The following is a 25,397-nucleotide window of genomic DNA, read 5'->3' on the forward strand; positions in this document are numbered from 1 at the left end:
TGTGTGTGTGTGTGTGTGTGTGTGTGTGTGTGTGTGTGTGTGTGTGTAAAATTTTTGAAAAAATTTTCTGTCTGACTGCTAGCCCAAGCTATTGGAAACCTTGACTTCAGACTCTTTTGCAAACAGTAGCCTTGCACGACTGACCAGAAGCAAAAGAACAAATGTATTCATGAAGGTAGAGCTGTTGTGTGCATCAGTCTGCCTGATTCATAAATTTTTCTCTTTTAAGTTTTTTACTAGTATATATTAACTGTACAGAATAATGAATTGCATGATGTTGATATTTTCATACATAAACATAATGTACTTTGACCATACTAATCTCCATTACCCTCTTAGATTTTACTCTTGTGTTGCCATTTTCCTTCCTTCTTTCCACCTTCCCTTCTTTCTCGTTCTCCTTCCCTTTTCTCTTCCTCCCTCTGTCCCACACTCCCTTCTTCTTTCCTTCCATAGTGCTAGGAGTTGAGTTGTATCCAGGGCCTTGTATATTCTGGGCAAGCACTCTACCACCAAGCTACATCCTCAACCTGGTTTGCCACTTTAGAAAGCCATGCCTCATACTCACTGTTACTGGTTACTCTTATTTTTCTCATGTTACACTGTTAACATGAGAATCAGCCATTGCCATTATCAGTAAATCCTTCTTAGTGATTATCAGACTTAAAGATCATGGGCATCTTCATTCAAACAGAGTCTTTTTCTGAAGCTCAGTACAAATGGACCAAAAGTCGGGGGAAAAGGGTGGGGAGGGGATGTTCTCTGATTAACGTGAGGCAGGGATCACAGCCACTGAGGAACTACATAGCTTTCCATAATATGGTTTAGCTATATGCTCTCTTCTTGCCCAAGCCAAGCTGCCATCTTTCAAAGCGCGCGCTCGCCCTCTCTCTCTCTCTCTGTCTCTCTCTCTGTCTCTCTCTCTCTCTCTCTCTCTCTCTCTCTCTCTCTCTCAAGAAAAAAAAAATGCAGTGTTCTTTGGACTAGTCATTCTAACCTTTACAAGTTGCACTTGCATATATGTGTGTGTTTAATAGTTTCAGTTTTTTATGAAGAAGGTGGGTGGCAGGAATGTTTTCCTTTATTTTGTTTTTAACATGGTATGCAATTATCTAATATACTGGAAAGTACAGGAGGTGCTAAATACAGTGTGTTATATTTGGAATGAAAAAAAAAAAACAGGAATCACATGTTCTGACATTTTTTAAAGGAGCTGAATTAGTGCTCCTGCTTTTATACCAAATGCTACAGTGTAACTTTCCTTTTCAACCAGTGGAAATTGTCTCAATTTAAATGAATGTATTATACAGACCAACCAACAATGCTTATCTCTGTATTTACTTACCAAGTATATTTATAGGCTTTTGTAGATAATAGCAATGGATTATATAAGCTACAATACCCATCCTGTTGATGGCTGGTTGAGATAAATTTACACAGCCTTGTTGCATTTTTGTAAATGGTTTAAATCATGTGAAAATAGGAAATATGTCTTTAAATTCATTTTAAGAAAAGAAAATATCATGCCAGTCAGATTATTCTGGTTTTGTTCAACCATGATTAAACATAGCTTACCAAAAGAAAAACCTCAAAATATTTTTTCACCATTAACTAAAAGACTAAGTTTGTTGGTTTGTTTTTTTAACTATTGTGAATAAGAACATAGCCGGAGATAACCTTCGTATGGTTAAAGTTTTCATCAGATTTATATTAAATTTTTATTTTATTAATTTTTTTGACATAATCTTGGCCAAATGTTATTTCCAGTATGAGCTTTGGCATTATTCTCAGCATTATGTATTATCTTTATGTTATGCTTGGGATTGATAGGATTTTCAAAATCTCAAAATAGCTCAGAAATTCTTAAGGTTTTTGTTTTTTTCCCTTTTTTGTCACTTTTGATTTTTGTTTGGTTGGTTTTTTGTTTGTTTTTGAGGCAGAGTCTCTGTGTAACCCTGGATGTCCTGGAACTCCCTATGAAAGTCACCCTGGCCCTGAACTCAAGAGACCTTCTTGCCTGTTCCTTCCAGTTGTTGAGGTTAAAGTCATGCTGCATTGTGCCAGACTCAAGACTACTTTGTTGCCAATGGCAGTTTTACTTTGTAGTAGTCTTATAGCTGCTGATATTAATAAGAACAATACTAAGCTTATAATCTCAAGTTTTTATCAGTAATGCCCTTTGGCTCATATGTGATGTGCTGGTAGCCACTGATAATAGCACCTTGATAATAACACTGATAATAACACCTTGGATTTCATTCCTGGCCTGGAGCTAGGTAGAAACAAAGCAGGAACATTGGAATAGTTTATAAAGTTTGAAGTAGCTCTCTCCTCCAGCCGAGCAAGATGTCCAAAGGAAAGAAGGCCAAGGGGAAGAAGGTGGCCCCGGCCCCCGCCGTCGTCAAGAAGCAGGAGGCCAAAAAGGTGGTCAATCCTCTGTTCGAGAAAAGGCCCAAGAACTTCGGCATTGGGAAGGACATCCAGCCCAAAAGAGATCTAACACGCTTCGTCAAATGGCCCCGCTACATCAGGCTGCAGCAGCAAAGAGCCATCCTCTATAAGCGGCTCAAAGTACCTCCTGCCATTAACCAGTTCACCCAGGCCCTGGACAGGTAAACAGCTACTCAGCTGCTTAAGCTTGCCCACAAGTACAGGCCAGAGACAAAGCAAGAGAAGAAGCAAAGGCTACTGGCCCGTGCTGAGAAGAAAGCTACTGGCAAAGGAGACGTCCCAACTAAGAGACCACCTGTCCTCCGAGCAGGAGTCAATACAGTCACCACCTTGGTGGAGAACAAGAAGGCTCAGCTGGTGGTGATTGCCCATGATGTAGATCCCATTGAGCTGGTGGTTTTCCTGCCTGCCCTGTGCAGAAAGATGGGTGTGCCCTACTGCATAACCAAGGGAAAGGCCAGGCTGGGTCGCCTGGTCCACAGGAAGACATGCACCACTGTTTCCTTCACACAGGTTAACTCGGAAGACAAGGGTGCTCTGGCTAAGCTGGTGGAAGCTATTAGGACCAATTATAATGACAGATATGACGAGATCTGCCGCCACTGGGGAGGCAACGTCCTGGGTCCTAAGTCTGTGGCCCAAATTGCCAAGCTGGAAAAAGCAAAGGCTAAAGAACTCGCCACTAAACTAGGTTAAAAAATAATGTACACTTAAGTTTTCTGTACATAAATATAATTACAAAATTAAAAAATAAAAAAATAAAAAAAAATAAAGTTTGAAGTAAAGTCTTTGGAATGCTAAAGAAAATTCTAGGGTCAGAGCAGACTTTGCAAACAAGAAGGCGTTTGGACATTCTCAATAATAGAATGTTCTAAGTGAGCTTTCATGGATGTGTGGTGTGTGACAACTGGGAACAAGACACCGTGTTATGTTTAGAGCATGAGAACATATGCATAGGCATAGGCTAGAAGGGTTGGAAGGGGGCTGGTAGTGTCTTGTGGGCCATTTTATTATTTTCCCTAAGCCTGGTAGTCAGGTCTATACTCTAGCACAGACATGAATCAGGTCTGTACTGTAGCACAGACGTAAAGTGGTGAAAGTGGTGAACACATTGGCGAAAAGAATGTGGCCTGATACAGAAGAGAGGAGGCACTCAGCTGTTACGTCACTGTCCCAGCTTTCTGCTTTTGTCCTTATTTGTCATTGCAGCAGTTCTGAGGCCAGACTTTATTGCTTACCTACTGTGTTTCTGATCCTCATCTAGGATAAACTTTACTGGTGATTTTTATAGAAATCCTGTGAGTTTAGTGATGATGTTGTTTTAGGAGTAAGATTTGGGCTCAAGGTCAGTGGACTGGATTGGCTCTAGGGCCTACAGCCAGACAGTGGTGTTTGTTCCTAGAGCTTATTTCAAAATTGAGCCTCTTGTCACTGTACTAAAGGAGGGAGAAAAAGATTCTTCAAGATGATATCCAAGTGTGTCAGTTTGGAGCACTGGTGAACTTGGTGCCGTTAACCAGAGATAGAAAGAATGGGAAGAGGCTTCAGAGAAGTTATTATGAAGTAGATAACAAAGTCAATTCTGGAAAGACTGAATTTAGGGAACTTGATTATCACAGTTCTAATAAAATCATATACATTTGGGCCTGGAAAGAATTCCCAAGATCATCTTAGATGGTGTTCTTGCTTTTGTTTTAGCTTTCCTGTATTATCTTACCGGGAAGATAACATTTAGGCACACATGTCCTGAGAGATGGGCCTTTCCTTTAGAAAGGGATACACCGCGCTGGGCGGTGGTGGTGCGCGCCTTTAATCCCAGCACTTGGGAGGCAGAGGCAGGCGGATTTCTGAGTTCGAGGCCAGCCTGGTCTACAGAGTGAGTTCCAGGACAACCAGGGCTACACAGAGAAACTCTGTCTCGAAAAACCAAAAAAAAAAAAAAAAAGAGAGAGAGAGAGAGAGAGAGAGAGAGAGAGAGAGAGAGAGAGAGAGAGAGAGAGAAAGAAGAAAGAAAAGAAAAAAAGAAAGGGATACACCAATGGGAAGGCTATATTTTCTAGTATCTGGTTTTATTTTTTCTTAGTATATTTTTCTGCTTTTCAATTTAAAACCTCTAAGGTATTTTTCTCTTTAAAATGTATTTAGGATAAGAGAAAAATTAGAAAAAACATTACTTTTTGTCTTGTGTTTCTTAAATTTTAAGGCCTTCATTAAGACTTAGTGGAAAAATTTGAATTTCGAATCAAATTTCCAGTTTTGTTGCATCATCAGTGGGGGATAAGCAGGCCACACCCTCTAGAGAACTTTCCTCATTTACATATCATAAGAATAGTTAATCAGTGTGGCATGGGAATTAGATGACAGGGGACATTGGTATTCTTAAAGTAGAAAATGTTAATTTGGGAAGCTAATCAAAAAGCATCAGAATTTCATGTGAAATAACATATTTTGAGAATAGAAAGTGCAGACTTTATAAGATTTTCTCCCTCTTTACTTTCACCCCTACCCCATAAAGGAAATTATTTCCCATAGAAAACTAAGTCATTTGTTATTTGAATGCATCTATGTATGCAAAGAGGAGTTAAGCGAAAGTCATGTTCTCAGTGTTCTCCTATTAAAACAAGACATAACTGTTCCAGGGCAGCTAAGGCTATACACAGGACCCCTGTCTTGAAAAATCAAGGAAAGTAAGAAAAAAAAAGAGAGACATTAATTGTAATACAGGGGAGTAAGTCATACCTGAGGACAGATACAATTCTGTCACTAACCTTGGACCTACACATGCCCAACACATGTACACGTGAAAACAATGTTAGAACTACAGTTGTTTATTAACATTTTACATAATACTTAGGAGTGTCTATTTTTCTTGGAGATGCATAATCATGTTCTCAGTAAGTCTAAAATGGTTTTCAATCTTGGAAACATGTCATGAGTTTTAGTGATGTCGCTAATGCCCAAACTACAAGCTGCTTTGAGTCTGAAAATCACCATTTCTTTGTAGAGATAATCTTACCTGAAACTATCCAGAAGTTCTAATTAATGACTGAGGGCATTATAAGAATGCCCGGGTTTTATGGATATACCAGACACTGATAAGGATACTATAGCTACAGTGCCTGAACTGAACATTGATTTTCAGTGATTTGTGAAAGAACGGAGATTATTTATAGGTACAACTTCTTTGGAACACCAAAGTTTAATGGATTTCTTAAAATTATAAGACACAGCTCAGCAGTTAAGAGCAGTTGTTGCTCTTGCAGAGGACCGGGTCTCAGTTGGCAGCTCACAACCACCTGGAATTCCAGTTTAGATGATCCGATGCCCTCTTCTGGTCTGCAAAAGCCTAACTTTCAGTGCAACTAACATTTTCAGTCTGAAAATGATTTGGGTGACTAATTTCTCATTCTAAAAGAGAATGGTTAGGTGTTTTCACCTGCACTGGATGCATTAGGCCTAAAATCTAAAGATTGCTTTTCTGATTCCCTTAGCCCCACTTTGGGCCTGTTTTCCTGATCCTCCTGTTTACCCACAGGAACTAGTTGAGTTGTGGGCTAGAATTGGGGCAAGAAGGAAACTGGTTTTCTAGAGCCACTTAATACCAGTGTTCTGATATCTTATTAATCATAGCTGATTCTTCAGCCCCACCTAACCAAAACCACAGAATTCTTTACAATCAAAACAGCAACGGCCCCGATAAGAGTCATTAATCTTCCTCTGAAATTTCACAAGCCAGACTTCCATCATTTGAACTGTTCTCAACATTATCTTCCAGGCTCCTACAGAACATCCTACAGAGCTCTTAACATCCGATGGCTATTCTAGCCCAAAGTTCCAAAGTCCTGCCCAAAACATGGTCAGGTTGTCACAGGAATACCCCACTTCTGGTACCAGTTTTTCTTAGTCAGGGTTTCTATTCCTGCACAAAACACCATGACCAAGAAGCAAGTTGGGGAGGAAAGGGTTTATTCAACTTACACTTCCACATTGCTGTTCATCACCAAAGGAAGTCAGGACTGGAACTCAAGCAGGTCAGGAAGCAGGAGCTGATGCAGAAGCCATGGAGGGATGTTACTTACCAGCTTTCTTCCCCTGGCTTGCTCAGCTTTCTTTCTTACAGAACCCAGGACTATAAGCCCAGGGATAGCACCACCCACAATGGGTCCTCCCACCCCCCAACCCCCAACCCTTGATCACTAATTGAGAAAATGCCTTACAACTGGATCTCATGAAAGCATTTCCTCAAGGGAGGCCCCTTTCTCTGTGATAACTCCAGCTTGTATCAAGTTGACACACAAAACCAGCCAGTACAGTAACCTTGCTTGGCCTGGAACTCATAGACCAGCCACTACCTCACAGAGATCTGCCTGCCCCTGCCTTCTGAGTGCTGGGATCAATGGTTATATCACCACAGCTAGTGAGTATGTACATAAAAGGTTATTTTAAGAAAAAATTTCCGGGGGCTGGAGAGATGGCTCAGCGGTTAAGAGCACTGACTGCTCTTCCAGAGGTCCTGAGTTCAAATCCCAGCAACCACATGGTGGCTCACAACCATCCATAATGAGATTGGATGCCCTCTTCTGGTGTGTCCGAAGGCAGTGACAGTGTAACATTGTACTCATAAAATAAATAAATAAATAAATAAATAAATCTTTAAAAAAAAAAGAAAAAAAAAAGAAAAAATTTCCTTGATTTTTAAGTATTTCTTATCCTGTATATTTCTCTTACTCCTTTATTATAAAATTATATACAGATTTTATTAATTCTTTTGTTTATTCTTTTTCCTCTTATTAGGTGTATTATGGATTGTGTACATGTAGGTACATAGTACAGCTAACATGTAGTAGACCTTCTTGTTTAAAAGTTGAGAAAATGTAAAAATTCTAAAAAATGTATTATCTACATACATAATTGTCAACTATATAATAGTTGATAGCAATTGGAAGATAAATATGTTGTTAAGTTTCAAACCTGGACAAATGGCTAAGTGAGGAGCCCATTACCACATCAAAGCAAAATTGGCCGCCAGGTTCCCCCAGCATTCCTCAGTTACCTGTTAGAGAGTATGGCTGGCATATCAGTCCCCTACGGAAAACTTCTCCAGTCCAGGGTCTGGTTGCCCTTCCCTATATAATCCAGCCATTTGGTTCCCTGGCCCCTTTATCTGCTCTTTACTCTCCTGGCTCTCCCTTCTTTCCACTTGTCTCCTCACATGGCCCAGCTCAGGGTCATGTTCACTCTGAACTCTCCCAGATGTCCCAGCCAATATAGGACATCTAACCTTTTCCACCATAGGAACAGTCATGTTCTTCCCCAGCAGCCCTAAGCAGACAGTGTAAAGGAATAATCCAGCAATTGGGTGGCAAATTAGAGAAACCTTAGGCCCTGCCTGTGGGTAGTTGGTCATTTATAATGGATTGTTGATAAGTAAAGAATATTCTGTTGCTTTGTATCTTTTTTTTTTTTTGGTAGAATAGTGGAAGGCTAAATTTAACATAGAAATTGTCAGTGAAGAAGTAAAATGCTGAAGAAACTGAATATCAGAAATATTTTTAAATGCAAACTGAAACAATCGATTCATGTTTATGGATTTTTTTTTAAAAAATTATGCTCGTTTCTGCTTTCGCCTGCGTATATGTTTGTGTGAGAGTGTTGTATCCCCTGGAACTGGAATTATAGACAGTTGTGAGTGGCCATGTGGGTGCTAGGAATTCTAGGTCCTCTGGAAGAGCAACCAGTGTTCTTAATCACTGAACCAAATCTCTTAGCCTCTCATTTATGGAGTTTTAAGAGCAGGAACATGACACCTGGTTTAAATTTCTTAATTTTTATGTTTGGCAACTAATAACAGAGTTTTTTTGTTGTTGTTTACTTTGTTTTTTAATGTAGTGTTTCATCTAAACAATCTGTTTGAAGTGACGTAGCATTAAAAACAGCTTGAATGTAAAGCAGGGCATTGTTTTGTTTGTTTAGACTGGGTCTGACTGTGTGGTTTTCTCAGTCTTACTGTGTCAGACTCCAGAGTGCTGGTAGTTCAGGTCTTGCTCAGATACCCTGTTTCTGATTTCTGAGTGGGAATTACAGGCAGGTCCACAAGCCCAACACACACACACACACACACACACACACATATTGTGGGAATCCACACTCCAGTCTTCACACTTGAAGACAATATCACTGAGCCATCTGCTCATCCCTAATACAACATGTTTTTAGAGCATAATAAAAGAAAGATATGTTGTTATTATTAACTCGGAGATAGTGATATTTAGTTTGCCAACATTTGTGTTTGGGTGTGGGTGTGCTTGCTTGCAAGCAGGCTACTCTGTAATGTGAAAATCAGGTCTTGTGGGATTGGTTTTTTCCTTCCAGGAATTAAACTTGGGTTGTCAGGCAGCCTTGCATGGTTGCGTGACAGGCACCTTGTCTTGGTTAGGGTTTCTATTGCTGTGAAAAGATACCATGACCACAGCAACTCTTATAAGGGAAAATATTTAATTGGGGCTGGCTTGCAGTTCAGAGGTTAGGTTTAAAATCATCACAGTGGGAAACATGGCAGCATGCAGGCAGACATGGTGCTAGAGAGGGAGCTGAGAGTTCTATATTTTTATTTTTATTTTTTATTTTTTTTTTGGCTTTTCGAGATGAGAGTTCTATATCTTGATCAGCAGGCATCAGGGTAGAGCTGACTTGAGCTTCAAATTGCCCCCAACAATGTAACACTTCCTCCAGCAAGGCCAAACCTATTCCTACAAGGTCACAGCTCCTAATAATGCCACTCCCAATGGGCTACACAAGCATTCAAACACATAAGTCTGTGGGGGCCGTTCCTATTCAAACCATTATACACCTTTACTCTGAGCCATTTTGCTCAGCCCTTTGTCAACACTTTCGAATGTCATTTCAAATACTACAGGCTAAAGCCTTGTATTTAATTCCATCTAATAAGTCTCACAATGGAAAGCACAGTTTTAATAAAAGCATTAAAGCTATTATAATAAGTTTTGGGTTGTCTTGAATCTTTAAAACAGATTGTTATTTAGCTGACCTATATAAGGAGGACAGTTCTGGGGGGTAAACTGTTCATCCTGTTCCTGCTCCTGCTTCAACTATAGATGATATTCAGAGTTTTTACTTAAGGATCATCTTTGAAAGCTATGCTATACATTAAGACCCTGTCTCCAAAAAAAAGTTTATTTTGTTGTTGTTTGCTTCCATATTTGTAAAAAGTAGCCAAATTGCAGAAGTGCCCTGTACTTTACTCATGTATTGCATATACATATACACATTGGTGCTGGCATAGTGTATACATTATAAAACAAGGATAGAAAACATTTATAAAGGGGGAAAGTGAACAGAAGTGTTACTGTTTCTTCCTTCCCAGAGTCTGCTAAACTTCTTGGCACTGCATACTCATAAGCAGTAGGTCATGGAACAAGAACCATGTCAGTGGAAATAGGGAGAGGACATGGCAAGTGTTTGTGGGCAGGCTTTGGAATTGGTTAAGAAATAAGAGTAGAAAGGAAGGGATGTCAAAGTTTTGTGTTCTAGTTGTACAACTTATTAGATAATGCTGGTTGAAAGTTAAAAGATACTCTATTCATAAACTAAACACATTACCACCATAGAATGTCTTGTTTTTTTTCTGAGTAGTTACTGGACATCTTTAAATGACAAAGGGCAGGAAGGCATGACAGGTAATTTAATGGACAGGTCTTGATCTATGCTTAGGAAGAGCTAGGAAATGAATGCTGAGGCACAGGGTAGTATTACCTTAGAACAGTAGGATATGACAGGATTGGTAAATTATAGACCCTTGAGCTTCTAGTTGATTTGACTCTTAAAAGTTTCCTCAGGCAGAAACAATCTGTGGTCCCTTGGCTAAAAATAAAGGATTAACAAAGCATGGTGGACTGAGGGGCTGTACAGTGTAGTAATGGTCTGCAGTTTATCTATGGTTAGCAGTCTTTTCTTTTTTAAATGATAAAATACATTTGAAGCCATAAATTGAAGGAGGATTACCTAACAAAGGAGGAAGATGCCAAATACATAATGCACTGCTCTAGATTAAATAAAGAAACGAGGGGTCTAGATGATGTTGGGTTTGTTTTTTTATATGTATTTATAGCTACACAGTGCTCCATTTCTTGAGATAAATGAAGATTTTCTTTCATTAAGCATATTTGTTTCAAAATAAAATTTGAAATAATACTTTGAAAGAGTTTTTAAAATGCAACCTTACTGTGCCCATTGCTTTGAATAAGTTTATTGTTTGTAATTGTCATGTTTCTCTACAGTACCCTGCAATTTGGAACATGGTTGTTGCTGCTTTAGGGCTTAAATATTTTTAATTAAAATGTAAATTGCATCATTTCCCCCTTTTCTCCCTTCTGACCTTTGCTTCCCCCTTCTGTGCTCCAACTCTTCTCAAATTCATGACCCCACCCCCTTTTTAAGCTTTGGATGTCCTAGAACTTGCTCTGTAGACAAGTCTGCCCTCAGAGACCCTCCTGCCTCTGCCTCCTGAGTGCTGGGATTAAAGGTGTACATCACCACATAAATATATAAATATATAAATACAGCCTGTTGTCTGTTTTACAAACTTATTTTTTTAATGTGGATAGCTATCATTGCAGTACCTGCCTCCAGGCTATTTTAAGTCCTCTCTTCTCTTTCAGATACCTCAGCCTTAGAACAAACACAACCATCTTTGCTTTGACTCCTTGGTTGTGAAGGGCTTTACTATAATGGTCAGGATTGTGAGTACTCTTCCTTTGAATGCTAACATTGGGCTCATTCTGTCACTCAGTGACCAGCTACCCAGAAAGGCAAATCAAATTCAAACCAGTCTTTAAGCAAACATTATCTCATTTAACCTTTAGAAATAAAAAAAAAAAAAATTCAGAGATGGACAATGCTCCTCTTACAAATTACCTGGAGATGAATAATACCTAATAATAGAAACCATGACTTTTTTTAAAGTACAAATGCTCTAGAGGTCTGCTGTAGTAATTGTGACACGGATAAAAGCTGAGAAGTCTGTCGTTTTCTACCACTGATGACCTGTTTTTGTTTTAAGTCAAATGATAAAGAGTAGTAACAGCTGCGGGCAAAGCCTTAGGGTGATTGTTTTGCAAATTACATTAAGAGACAAACATCTGCAACAAGACCAAAGGCCGAAGTAGTTATCAAGGATGTTATATTACTTCTAGAAATATAATAAAGATGTTAATTTTTACATTCTTGATTCCCTTGGCCCTAACTAAGCTTCTGTAGTATGGCTTTCTTTAAAAGTAGTAGTAATTTTTATAGATAAGTGCTAGTATTAAATAATACTAGCATTACTAATACTGAACTTACCTGTATAATCAGTCTTCTCATATTGAGTAAAGAAAGAGTTAATAGCATCAACGGTAAGCAGGAAGCTGCTAGCCTTAGCATATGATGGAATGAATAATTTACTATCTTTAGGAAATGCAAACTGCAATAGAACGCAAGCAACCCTGTCAGAAAGTAAATCAATGTTTAACTTGATAACAGAAATAAAAGTCACCAGAAAGAAGATACTTAAGGATGACACGTGCAGGACACTGCTTAGTAGTTCAATTGTGAGAGAGATTGTGAGTTCTTGGGTGCAAAGGGTTAGTCTCCTGCAGTGAAAACAGTGCCTGCATTCTGACGATTGTCAGGTGACTTTCTGCTGAAATGATTGCTCATGGGATGGGGCAGCTGCTTTGCTGTCAGAAGCAAGATACTTTCTCAGGGTATTCATGTAAGTTCTTTTAATTGTCCTTGTATGTTTTCCTGTTTGATATGGATTAACGGAACTAAAGGGTAAATCCCGATAACTAGGTGGATTCACTAATAAAGGTTTTGTGGAAGTAGCATTTATAAACACCAGTAAGACATATTTTTATAAAGGAGTTTAAATTTAAAATCTAACTATCATAATTTTTCTGCAATGTTTATCTCCTTTGCATGATCTCATTAGCTTGTTGAGCTCGCCTTTGAGTGCCTGTGGTCATATTACTGCTCTAAGTATTGTGCATGTATCTTTGGTGATAGATGGGTGGGTGAAAATACTTAGCAAAGTTGTCCCTATCAATTTATTTTACTTGTGTTTTAAATATCTTCTGTATTAATACTTTAAGATTTAATTGGATTAGGTTGTCTCTTACCAAAAATGATGAAAAAATTTTATTTATGACTTTATCTTATTAAGATATAAGCCTTTGAATATAAATTGGTTTGGTTCTGATTTTACTAAAACTTTTTACTTGGTAGGCATTATCTTAAAGAATATACTTTTAGATAAATCTAATGTCTTGTTTGCTTTAATATGGTCTTCCTTAAACCAACATGTATTTGAGCCATTGTTTTCTTAGTACCCATAAGAAAAGAAAATCTTTTCCTTGCTGAAAAGGGTTTTCTGAAAAATTATTGATGTACCTTTTGCATGTTATTAATAGTAAGAAAAAAAATTTTCTCATCCAAGTTTTGAGTATTACCTTGATTTTGGATTTCTCTTTTCAAAAATTACCAGTTTCTCTTTGAGTTTTTCTTCTTAAAAAGAATTTATTTCATTGATAAACTAAAGTTTATATAAATCATGTAGGATAAATGGCTGGTTGTTGTAGCCATACAAAATTTTTACGAATTCATTTTGTCAAGTATGTTGTCATAGATAGGGAAAAATAGTAGTAAAGTGTGTCTCTGTAAACCTTGTTGGTTATAGTTAAATACAAAACAGTCTCTTATCAGTGCATATGTTTTATATATATATATATCTGGCTTTTTATTTACAGCTTTTGTATTTTTTCCCAGCTGGTATAAATGAGCAATCTTAGTTAAATGCATCTTAAGTATTTCCCCTGAACTTTTTCCAAATACAGTTCTCCTAAATGGGAGGGTAGACCTCATGAAATTAATTCTACTGGTCATGTATCGTAACTTTATATACTTCATTTTCACTAACGTTTAAAAAAATGCAGTCTTAAAATGCAGATTGCATTCTTTGATTGTATAACTAGGAAATATTTAAGCTATAAAATCAAAAGTTTCCAGAATGAGGATCTAGATAGGACGCATGTATAAATACATTCTGAACATTTCAAAGCACCTTTTAGTTCATGTGAAGTTCTTCAGATGGCTCTATTGTCCTTCGAAGCTTCTAACACCAAGGTGTCTGTTGCAGCGCAGAGCAAGGTTACTGCTACCCAGGACAGCACTAATTTGCGATGTATTTTCTGTGGTAAGCAACATTATGTTTACATTACTTTTTCAAGTTGTGGTACTTACTACTTGCACATATCCATAACTTTTGTTTCTTTAGGCCATAGTCTGGTTTGTGGTATTTGAGATAAGAAGCAAACTTCTGCTTTATGTTGTGATAGTTGTTGTGTTCATGTAGGCTGTTTTGGTTTAGCTTTTGAGTTGGCTTATTCATGAGGATTTAACTAGAAATAGAATCTGAAAATTTTTTTTACCTCTTCTAATATAAATGAGAGAATTTTTTTAATTAACAATTTTCTTTGGGAACAGACATCCGATCTAATTTAGAAGAAAAATATGACTTGAGTAATGTAAATGTGCCTCATTGGGAAGGAGCTCTATTTACCTTGACTTAATTCTAGATGTGCATGTTGTAAAGGCAGATGGAGGCTTACTCTTTGAATGGATTGGTTTCAGAGGATAGCATGCTTATTTGGTAGCCTAGGTTTCTGTGCCTTAGAAGTGAATTTAGGCTTATAGATTGTTTTCTGTCATGCTCACTCTAATAAATATACATGAGTGTATATACATGTATTATTTGTATGAATAAGTTAGGTATATCACTTAGCCACTCCATGTTAGAGCTGATCAATCATTTATATATATATATATATATATATATATATATATATATATATATATATGTACATATTGCAGGGAAATTTTTTTACAAAGGTTAGTATGTAGATACATATTATTTGAATTCTTCTCTTTCCTGTTTGATTCTGAAACTTCCTATTTTGAAACCCCAAATTTCAAAATAAAGTCTTTCTTAATTATTTTAATTTTTTTGATTCATATATGCCTTTTTGACTCATACCTTGACTAGACTATTTTGTGAGAGAAAATTTGTATGCTACAAAAAAGTTTGAATTAATAGTTCAACTAGCATGTGTACTTTTTCCATGTAACTCAGAATTTTTAGTGTGGTTTCTCAGTCAGTATTGTTGATATGGTTTCTGGTTTTTAAGTTGATATTCTTACTGGATTAGATAAGCATGTTATAATAAGAACAAAACAGATTCTACTATATTTCATGGTCACCTAAGTTACATTTTGATCTGTTCCAGCTGATGGTTACAGCAGTGAGAACCTATTTTTTATGCCTTGTTATAAATCTCTCCTCCTCTCCCCTAGACTCTAATTCAACACTGCAGATTGCTTAGTATCAGTAATCTTATCTCTAGTCTTGTCTTATCCTGGGATTCTCCTGGGCCTCTAGGAGCAATCATCGATACTTGTGTGATTAGACCTTTCTTTAGCTCAGTTTGAAAATGTACTTGATATTGTAACTTTGTGCTTTTAAGGTTGAGATCCACATGTAGAATGATAGCTTACCCAGTTTTTAAGGAGAAAGAATAATTTGACCATATTAATAAAGGGGAATTTTTAAAACATAAAATAACAGGTTAAAACACAGATTTCCTTTTTAATGACCTTTTATTTTTATACAATCTTCCAAATGATTGCTAAATTTAACTGTATTGTATATACTAGCACCTACTTGTCTTTTAGTTCTGTGCTTTTAAATAGTCTGTGGCTAATTGTTACCTAGATTTGTAAGAATTAAAATGAGGAGAGTAAATGAAATGTGCTTTAACCAAAACTCAGTATTGAAGGGAAGACTGAAATGCCATTCTAACTGGAGAGAAGTTCACATCACATTTCCATAATTTATAGAATACTTATCAACAACATCACTACATTGTCTTTATTAGGAACAGTAATTCACAAACTTGGCTTGGCACTGTCTAGCCTGGGCAGATTAGGACCAGCCATTGTTTAGTTATCAGGCAGACCCTCAGGCAGAGGACTAGAGCAGCATCACCCATTTCTGCACCTTGGTTCTTTCTCCTTTTTTTTTTTTTCCTTCTTCACAGAGATAACTGATAACCTATAAACCATGCATGTTAAAATACTGTCATTTACCCATTAAGATGGTTATGAAAATACCTGATTTGTATTTTATGAGATGATGAGATACTTAGTTTGAAATATGGCCCGTTTGAAAAAATAGTATACATTCTAGAAAATACAGCTACTGATACCCTTGCCTAACCTTAGTTTCTGCTTTCTGTTGTTTTATAATACCTTTGATACAACTCACCAATTTAATATCCCATTAAAATCTTTGGGAAGAAGGAAAATGTAATTGTGTACCTATAGTTTATAATTTACCCAGAATTTTATCCAATAATTATCTGTAATTGCATATATATTTCAGTATGCAGGGTTTTTATAATTTGACAATATTGATGAAGAAGAAAAAACAAGCAGATTAAATGTAGCTGTCACAAAATTCCAAAGAGGGATTTTAAGAATGCCCAGATAAACAAATGGCTTGTGCAATCATATAGCTATGTGCAAAGAATTATGAGAGTTAGTTCTTAGATCAAAATCCTCATTTTAAAGGATTCCTTGAAGTTTTTAATTTTTATATAGTAGGAATAAACTATAGTGAATGTCCATATTCAGTTTGTTTCATGAGTCATATTAGGATTCTTAGGGGATTTTTGGTAGTTTTGATCTGTTGAGAGTATGTTAAGTATATATAATCCATGGTGACTCTGACCTCAAAATTCTCCTGTGGTTGCCTCCCAAATGCTGAGATTACAGGCATACACTACCATACTGGGCCCAGAGCCCATTAAAAACAAACAGAATTGTAAGTAAGAGCAATAAGATTAAATTGAAACTTTAATATCTTTAACTTGAATATATAGATTTCAGCTAAAAATATAGATTTAATTCATTAAGATCATTGAGATACAGCGCCTTCTCTAGATGTGAGCATGACAGTTAGATCACTGACTTTCAGCTGTTCCATTATTTATACTGGCCAGGATTTTCATTTACACACTCAGACATTATTTTTTAAACTAAGCCATAATGATCTTTTAAGTTGGTTTTACCAGGTGCTTTCATTCTATAGTTTTAAAATAAATATAAGTTTAGATATATACATTTTTCCTCCCAATTTTATAGGTTCTTAAATTTATCCTCCCAACTCACATGTCTTTCTTCCTTCTTCTAAAAGGATCTTTTCTCTATAAAATAGTAAACATTAATCTGTAGCCCAACATGGCAGTGTTTTTCAAAACGTTATTGTGTTAATTTTCCAAACATTCTGTTAGACAAGTTATTTTATTTATGTAAACATTTATATGTGTGTTTGCTTTTAAAACCTGTTTTTGTTTTTTCTTATTAATTACATGGGATTGATTTTATATTTTTTATTTGGTTCTCAAAGTATCAGGCATATATCTAATGAAATATATTGCTGCAGTTGTCATCTAATTTGTCATTAGAGGGCAAATTAAATGACTAACCTAAAAGCATGTAAAGAGATGAAAAGTTAAGTAGGTAAGTTCAGATCATTTTCCTGCTTTTCCATACTGGGAGGGGCCAGTGCTGTTACATCCTGATGAGCCTTTGCTTCCAGCTGTGGGTCTGCTCCACTAGGGGAATAGCCGCTTTCATGATCTCCACTCAGAGCACAGTAGCATGTTCTAGTACACACAGCACTGATTTACTTACTTTCTATAGTAGTGCTCTACAGAACTCTAAGAAGTCAGAGATAACACTTCTCAGAGGGTGGAAGGAAACTGTCTTGACTTTCTTGCTTTTACTGTTATAGATTTCACCTCTGATTGGTCATCTCATTATATATTATACTAAGTGCAACAAGTATTTCACTTAATTTTTATATCCTGTGACAATAAGATTTCCCATAATTTAGTGACAGTCTAAGATGCTAAATATGGGTCTGCTTTATATATGGATGTTGGGAATGGATGGTCAGTGGTTTCTCATGACAGTTCCATGTTTATGTAAACACAGGGTCTCCCTCCAACCCTCTGCCTTTCTTGCCTCAAAAGAAAAGTTGTTAAGATTACCTATAACATTAAAAATTCAGCTGAGTAGGTTAATACAGTATATGAAGCTTAGGAAATGTTTGTTTCACCAGTACTGGAAATGCCATGTCATTAAACAAAAATGGCAGCTCAAGTGGGCAAGTTTGATAAATGCATTAGCATACTTCAGTCTAGTAATGAGGTTCTCATGCTCTCTCTCTCCTGTTTTTCATTTCCAGTGTTCTATTTAGGTGAGTTCCTAAATTCTGATTTTTCATTTAAGTTTTTCCTCTCCACCTCATGAATAATTGCCCCAAACAAAATGTCTCATTGTCTTAGAAAATGTCGAGCTCAGGTGCCTATTCAGATGCTCATCGACCACTTGTTTTACTCCAGCTCTTCACGTGTCAATGTTTCTTTTTCCTTTACTGTTGGTGTTTCCATTTGTTTGAAGTAAGCCTTCTGGAGATGATGACAGCATTGTGTTGCAGTTTTTCATTTGCTGTGTGTTATGTAAAGCTTATATTTTATTTTGCTAGATGAAAAGAAGATGCATTTTTTAATGTGATGGTTTTATGTTGTTCTCATGGTTTAATTTCTGCCACCCAGCTTAGTAAAACAGTAATATTTATCTGTAATGTTTCCTCCCTTTATAGGGCCAACATTACCTAGACAAAATTCACAGCTACCTGCTCAAGTTCAAAATGGCCCATCCCAAGAAGAGTTGGAAATCCAGAGAAGGTAAACCCCTACATTTACACTTTCTGGCTTTGTAGCAGACCCAAAGGACCTGACAACACATTATGTCCTTTAGTTCTTTGAAACTGTGACTTTCATTCTTTCTGCTGTTTTTGTAAAAAGCATACTTGTGATACGTCTAAAACTATATAAAAAAGACTTAGGGTCTGTTCCCTTCAGTAAGCCTTTTTCATTTTTCAATATCACTGTGTGTCCTACGTACACCTGTATGTACCCATGCATGTAGAAGTTAGGGGACAGCATTACTGTCTTCATTTGCTTTCCATGCTATTTTTTGAAGCAGTCTTTGACTGAACCTGGAGCTTGCTGATTCTGCTAGAGCACATGACTGTAGAGCTCCAGGGATCCTTAGCCCCATTGCTGGGATTATGGGCGCACGCCATTCCTAGATCTTTTTCCCACGTGTGCTGAGGATGGAATGGAAGGCCTACTGCTTGCATAGGAAGCACTTCACCTGCTGAGCCGTCTCCCAGCCCCATTAAGTCTTATTTTATAGTAAATATCTCTGATATTTCACATGACCAATTTAACTAGAAAGTCAAAGTGTTAGCTAAGTAAATCTTTAAGGCTCTGATCTCAAGATTTTATAGGGTTTAGTAGGAGAATACAAGATTATCTGTTTATGGCTAATGTTGGTTAAACAAAATTAGGAGCAATATCTCCATCATTTCAGTACAGTCTAGAGGTAGACTTGAAATTATAAGTTTCATCCTTTCTCTGCCTTTTAGTTAAAATCAAGCACATAATACCTCATTTAGGGGTGGGTTTTTCTTAATTAGTTACAAGCATAGGCATGCACACATGCATGCATGTATCTCTTACCATTTCAATATGGACTATGACATCATTAAGAGAGTTTACCTGGGGTTGGAGATGACTCAGTGGTTAAGAGCACATAGCATCTGAAAGCTGTCTGTAACTTCAGTTCTTGGGGGCTGGAGGGTTCAGTGCTCTTGTATGCTCCCTGCAAGCACTGTACACATAAGATGCACAGACATACATGCAGGCAAAACACCCATCCATACACATAAAATAAAAATGAATAGTTCTGCCGGGTGGTGGTGGTGCATGCCTTTAATCCCAGCACTTGGGAGGCAGAGGCAGGAGGATTTCTGAGTTCGAGGCCAGTTTGGTCTACAGAGTGAGTTCCAGGACAGCCAGGACTACACAGAGAAACCCTGTCTCGAAAAAAAAAAAAAAAAAAAAACAAACCAAACAAACAAAAAAAGAAGTTCTTTTTTAGAAAGACAGTTTGCCCTGGGCAGTGATTGCCCAAGCCTTTAATTTCAGCACTTGGGAGGCAGGGGCAGGCAGATCTCGTATTCAAGGCCAACCTGGTCTACAGAATGAGTTCTGGGACAGCCAGGGCTACAGAGAGAAACACTGTCTTGAAAAAATAATAAATAGGGGGCTGGAGAGATGACTTAGCAGTTAAGAGCACAGACTGTTCTTCCAGAGGATCCGGGTTCAAATCCCAGCACCCACATGGCAGTTTACAACAATCTGTAATTCAAGTTCCAATGGATATGACACTGTCATACAGACATACATGGAGGCAGAATACCAATGTAAATAAAATTTAAAAAATTTTTAAAGTACAGATGTTAGCAAAATTTACGTTCTAATTTTCTTACCAAAATTTAGTGTTTATCTTATACTTAAAACATACTTCTTTTCTAAATAACCACATTTCTTGTCCTTAATGGCCATATATGGAAGACACTAGCATAAACTTCTTCTAATGAAGATATAAATTTATATCTCCAAAATCCTTTCCTTTTTGTACTTACACATTGTCCATATTAGTCTGTGCTGTGAGGAAGCCCAGTTTAAACTGTCTTCTCAGCCAGGGACAGTGGCACAGAACTGTAGTATCAGCACTTAGATGCTAGAGATAAGGGTTCCAGATTCAAGGCTGAAGGAAGTATATTTTGATATCTCATTTATATGTTTGTATTTAAACATAAGCACATATTTGTACTAACTTAAGTGTGGGCCAGTGCCTTTAGTATCTGTTTATTTTGAAACCCTGTCTAAAAAAATAGTTTCCTTTCTATGCAGCTTAATAGGAAGCTATTAAATGTTCTGTTCTGTTAAAATGAGGGAAAAAATCAAGAGCTGTGTAACATTGTTGGGATCCAAGAAAAGTGGAATTAAACTTGAAAGAAAGAAGGTCGTACATAGTTTGGGAACAGCCTGTTTGCCTGAGTCAGGAAGCCCATGGGCCCCTGATGGGTTTGTCTGAAGGAAACAGGAGTAAGGAACCTGAGCATTTGACATGTTTAACCATACAAAGAGGGTTGTGTGCAGTTCTGTTGGAGAGCTTGGAGTGATGCAGGGGTACATACGTAGGGTTGACATGGGGAAAAAGAAGAGGGGGAAAGCCAAGGAAAGTATTAGTGTTTAACATATGAATAGGACATTTTCTTGGAAAATAGCTGATGGATGAGCAAGGAATGAAATGCTGCATCAATATTGCTGGAAAAAGGAGAAGAAAAAACGGGAGGTATCCAGAGTAGGAGTGGCCAGGGACTAGAGTATAGCTCAGGGATAGCTCATGGAGGCCCCAGGTTGACTTCCCATTGCTGACCACTCAGATCATGGGGATTAAATCATTTTTTGAGTAGAAAAAGAATATCATCTAAATATGAGAAGTCAGGAATAGATATTTGTAAAGAAATTGCTGTTCAGAACCATGAAATAAATGCAAGAATGTTAAAACTCAGTTGCTTCTGTAGGCAGAAAACAGGAGTCACGGGCATTGGTAAGATGCTATATAATACTCTGACTTTTAAAGTAGGCATGGCTTTTATACGTTTACTTTTTATTTTAGTCAGTATAAAGTTGTTTGATATTTTAAATATTAAACTTTGCTGACCTAATACCTTTATTATACCACAATACAATTTTCTACATTTTGTGTGTGTGTGTCATTCATCAAATCAGTTTCTGGTTCCTACTCAAATTATTAATATTTGGCTTCCTTGACCCTGATGGAAAAGTATATTCTAAGAAACATGAGTCAGTCCTGCGTTCATCTCAACATAGAAGATAGTTTAGTTAACATCTATAAATAGCTTTCAAATCATCACTACTACCTGCAAGTTATAAAGGGGGAATAAGAACCCCGGCACAGAACTGAGGACCTGGAGTAATGAAAGTGTACAGCAATCCCATTATCCTCCAGAGGCAAGATGGGCCAAGAGTTGATCGCATTCTGGTGTAAGTATTGGCTCTTGTCTTAGGAGCTTTGTGGTATTAAAATTCAACTATCTTTTTTTTTTTAACTAATAGAGAGATGAAATGCCCACATAGTGCAACAAAAAGTGTGTGTCTACACCAGCTATAGTAGTATACACCTTTAATCCCAGCACTTGGGACACAGAAACTGGTGAGTCTCTGTGAGTTCAAAGCCAGCTGGGGCTTCATAGTGAGACCCTGTCTCAGAAAAGTTAATCTAAAAAATTAATTTTTACTTTCTGGCATATCAGCATTGCTTGGTGTTAGCAGCCAGAATGCTTTTCCTGGTTTGTTCTCCCACTTTGTTTTATGAAATTGAAATCTATATTTACCTAAAAACTGTAAAGGTGAATAAAATATATCTTGACGTTTTATTTATATTTTACATGTTTTACAGGACTGTGTCTTCATAAAATCATAAACTAAACCTGTGTTTGTAATTTTTTTGTGCGACAGTTTTTTTTTTGTTGTGGTGGTGATTTTTGGGTTTTCTTATTTTGTTTTTGTTTTCTGGGGGGAGGGCTTGTTTTTTCTTTTATCTGTTTACATTTGGGGGTTGATATTTTGAAGAAAAATAGTTCAATGATAGAAGAGGATAGTCTTTTATGTTCTTACTCAATAAATTTAACATACTTTAATGGCTATAATAGTATTCACTTATGTTTGTTTCTGGAAAAGGTATGTAATTGTTTTCTCTGAAGAACATTCAAATTATTGAAAATGTGTATCTAACTTAAGGAAAATAAACCTATTGGAATTTTCTCACAGCTCAGAATTCAGAGACGCATGCTTTAGTAAAATCTGGAGATGATTCTAACAGGCAGACAACAACCAGATGTAAACAACCTCTAGAGAAGGGTTTCTTGCATTTCCTGTATGCAAGCTGGTAGTGATCCTCAGGAAAGCAAGGTCTATAATTTTGGCGACTCTTTAAAAAGATTTGGGGGCTGGGCGGTGGTGTCACACGCCTTTAATCCCAGCACTTGGGAGACAGAGGCAGGCGGATTTCTGAGTTCGAGGCCAGCCTGGTCTACAGAGTGAGTTCCAGGACAGCCAGGGCTACACAGAGAAACCCTGTCTTGAAAAGACCAAAAAAAAAGATTTGGGAATGTCTAATTTTGTAGCTTAAAACGTTAGAGTCAGATTTGTAAGCCTTCCAATTTAAGTAAGAATTATTCATGCCACCGCAAAGTTGTAAGTCAGAAAATTTCTACTCAACAGTGTTTTCAATTACATATACGTAGACATATTTTCAATGAGCAGGCTAAAAGTATTCATTACTTTATTCAAACGTCAGTCTCTTGAAAGTATCAACTACATACTTGAGTTATCTATCAGCAAACTTGGAAATACTCTTTGGCGTCGTGCTTTTTTCCTTTCCAGTACACATTCTGTCTTTTCTTGACTGGGAGCCTTTTATATTATTTTGACATGCAGGACAGTATTCTAAAGTCAGTACATTCTAGTTATAAATGTCATTATTTCAATACTGCTTCCAGTCTCGTTTGTACCTATCTTACCTATAATGACTACCAAAAGTTACTTATTCTTGTGTTTTGAGAAATAGATATAACAGCTTCCTCCCCCTCCTCTTCTTCCTCTTCTTCCTCCTCTTCCTCTTCTTCCTCTTCTTCTTCCTCCTCCTCCTCTTCCACCTCCCCTTCCTCATCCTTTAAATTCCCAGCAATTAGAAAGGAATGCAATGCAGTCAGAATACCATGTAGCTCAGCTGTGGATAGTGATTATATAATGTTAGTGTAACCCTGGCTGTTGCTTTTTATATATATAGTGAGCATGGTTATGGGAGGCTTTTGCCATCAGACAATGGATACCCAAAGTTAAGATACAAGAATCAGCTAAAATAGGAAATAGATGGGTATGAGTGAAAAGAGACACAGAAGAACAAAAATGTGAATCCCCTTGCCCCCAAATAGTAGTGGGCCCTTTTCCTTTTCATCTGTGTAGGTGTTTTGCCTGAAGGCCAGAAGTGGGTGTTGGATCTTCTAAAACTGGAGTTACAGACCATTGTGGAACACTGTGCAGGCACTGGGAATCAAACCCAGGTCCTTTGTAGAGCAGCCAGTACTTTTTGGGGGTTGTTCGTTTGTTTGTTTGGGGGGGTTGTTTGGTTGGTTTGGTTTAGTTTTTTGTTTGTCTGTTTGGTTGGTTTTTTGGTTTGTTTGTTTTGGGTCTTTTTTTGTTTGGTTGGTTTTTTGGTTGTTTTGGGTCTTTTGGGGTTTTTTGTTTTTGTTTTTGAAGATGGGGTTTTCTTGCATAACCTTGTCTATCCTGGAACTCACTCTGTAGATCAAGTTGGCCTCAAATTTAGAGATTTACCTGGCTTTGTCTCCCAAGTGCTGTGACACATACACATTTGTATGTGTGTGTGTGTATGTGTGTGTGTATATATGTATGTATGTATGTGTATATATATCTCAGGAAATATCCTGACTGTAGTTTCTTTCTCCCTCCCCTCCTCCCAGGCTCTCCTTCCCACCTCCCATCTTCCCAAGAGCCACTCCCCAATTCCCATCAGAAAAGAGCAGGCTTCCCAGGGACATTAAGCAAACAGCATAACCAGCTACAGTAAGACCAGGCACATGATGTCACACCAGGCACATGCCATCACACCAGACACACACAGTTACATCAGGCACATGCCGTCACACCAGACAGGCAGCATTCACCACGGAGCTATAGCCCAAGCACTTAAAGACCTAAAATTTCAATACAAACTTCAGTTGAGTTTCTTTATTAAATGTATATTATTGGGTGTGGGTTCTGTCTTTTTTCTTAATTTAAAATTTCTTATCTAATGTCTTTTCAGCATAATCACACTGGTAGCTATCCCTCAAAGCTGTGGTAGCTCATAAATTATCAAATAGTATAGTAAATATACCAAATAGTATAGAAAGTGTGATTTCATTAGTCAATTTCTTAACTGCTTAAAAGAAGTAGTAGGTTCCTTCCTGACAGCCATTGAGTACCGGGACATTGTGTAGAAAAAGGGTAGAGAGATTTAAGATTTAAGATTGTTTAGAGAGAGATAAGTAAACAGTTGATTTGAAGGCTGGGCTTTTTCCTTTGTTTTATAGCCAACTTAGATGGGTGGAAGTTCTTTTTCCAATATGTTATTTTATTTTATTTTATTTTATTGTATTGTATTTTATTTTGGTACTTCTGGGAGAAACAAAAGGAAGCAGACTTGTTCTTTTATGTAAGTCACTTATGTCTTACCAGAGCCCAGCTAGATGATTAGTCTAGAAAAGGTTCCAATTCTAAATTTTTCTAAATGATCATTAATACAACAGTACATTTATGCAGTACTATACATTTTAAAGAGCTTTTATTGTATTATCTTCTTTAATATTAGCTAAATGCTGTTAAACATGTATAAGGAGAGATAACTGCTTTTTAGTTAATTTCCTCAAATAATCGAGAACCATATATTAAGAATCTTAAGAATTATGTGATCCTATAAGAATTTAATATTAGCTAAATGCTGTTAAACATGTATAAGGATGCCGGGCAGTGGTGGCGCACACCTTTAATCCCAGCACTTGGGAGGCAGAGGCAGGCGGATTTCTGAGTTCGAGGCCAGCCTGGTCTACAGAGTGAGTTCCAGGACAGCCAGGGCTACACAGAGAAACCCTGTCTCGAAAAACCAAAAACAAACAAACAAACAAACAAAAAACAATGTATAAGGAGAGATAACTGCTTTTTAGATAATTTCCTCAAATAATCGAGAACCATATATTCAGAATCTTAAGAATTATGCTTCTTATCCTATAGGAAGCAGTTTGAAGAGCTTTCAAGGGTTAA

The 25,397-nt window shown here is 37.2% G+C and overlaps 1 protein-coding gene across 1 annotated transcript in view; it reads left to right on the plus strand.

Annotated features, from left to right (window-relative positions):
* Enah (ENAH actin regulator) overlaps positions 1 to 25,397 on the plus strand; it is a 114,802-nt gene that overhangs the window by 69,580 nt on the left and 19,825 nt on the right. Inside the window, exons 5-6 of the mRNA XM_028789299.1 lie at positions 13,646 to 13,702; positions 18,233 to 18,317. Of these exons, the coding sequence (XP_028645132.1) occupies positions 13,646 to 13,702; positions 18,233 to 18,317 (142 nt within the window). The remainder of the gene's footprint in view (positions 1 to 13,645; positions 13,703 to 18,232; positions 18,318 to 25,397) is intronic.

The sequence above is a fragment of the Grammomys surdaster genome, unplaced genomic scaffold (assembly GCF_004785775.1).
Source record: "Grammomys surdaster isolate TR1022 unplaced genomic scaffold, NIH_TR_1.0 125808, whole genome shotgun sequence".
Taxonomy (NCBI): domain Eukaryota; kingdom Metazoa; phylum Chordata; class Mammalia; order Rodentia; family Muridae; genus Grammomys; species Grammomys surdaster.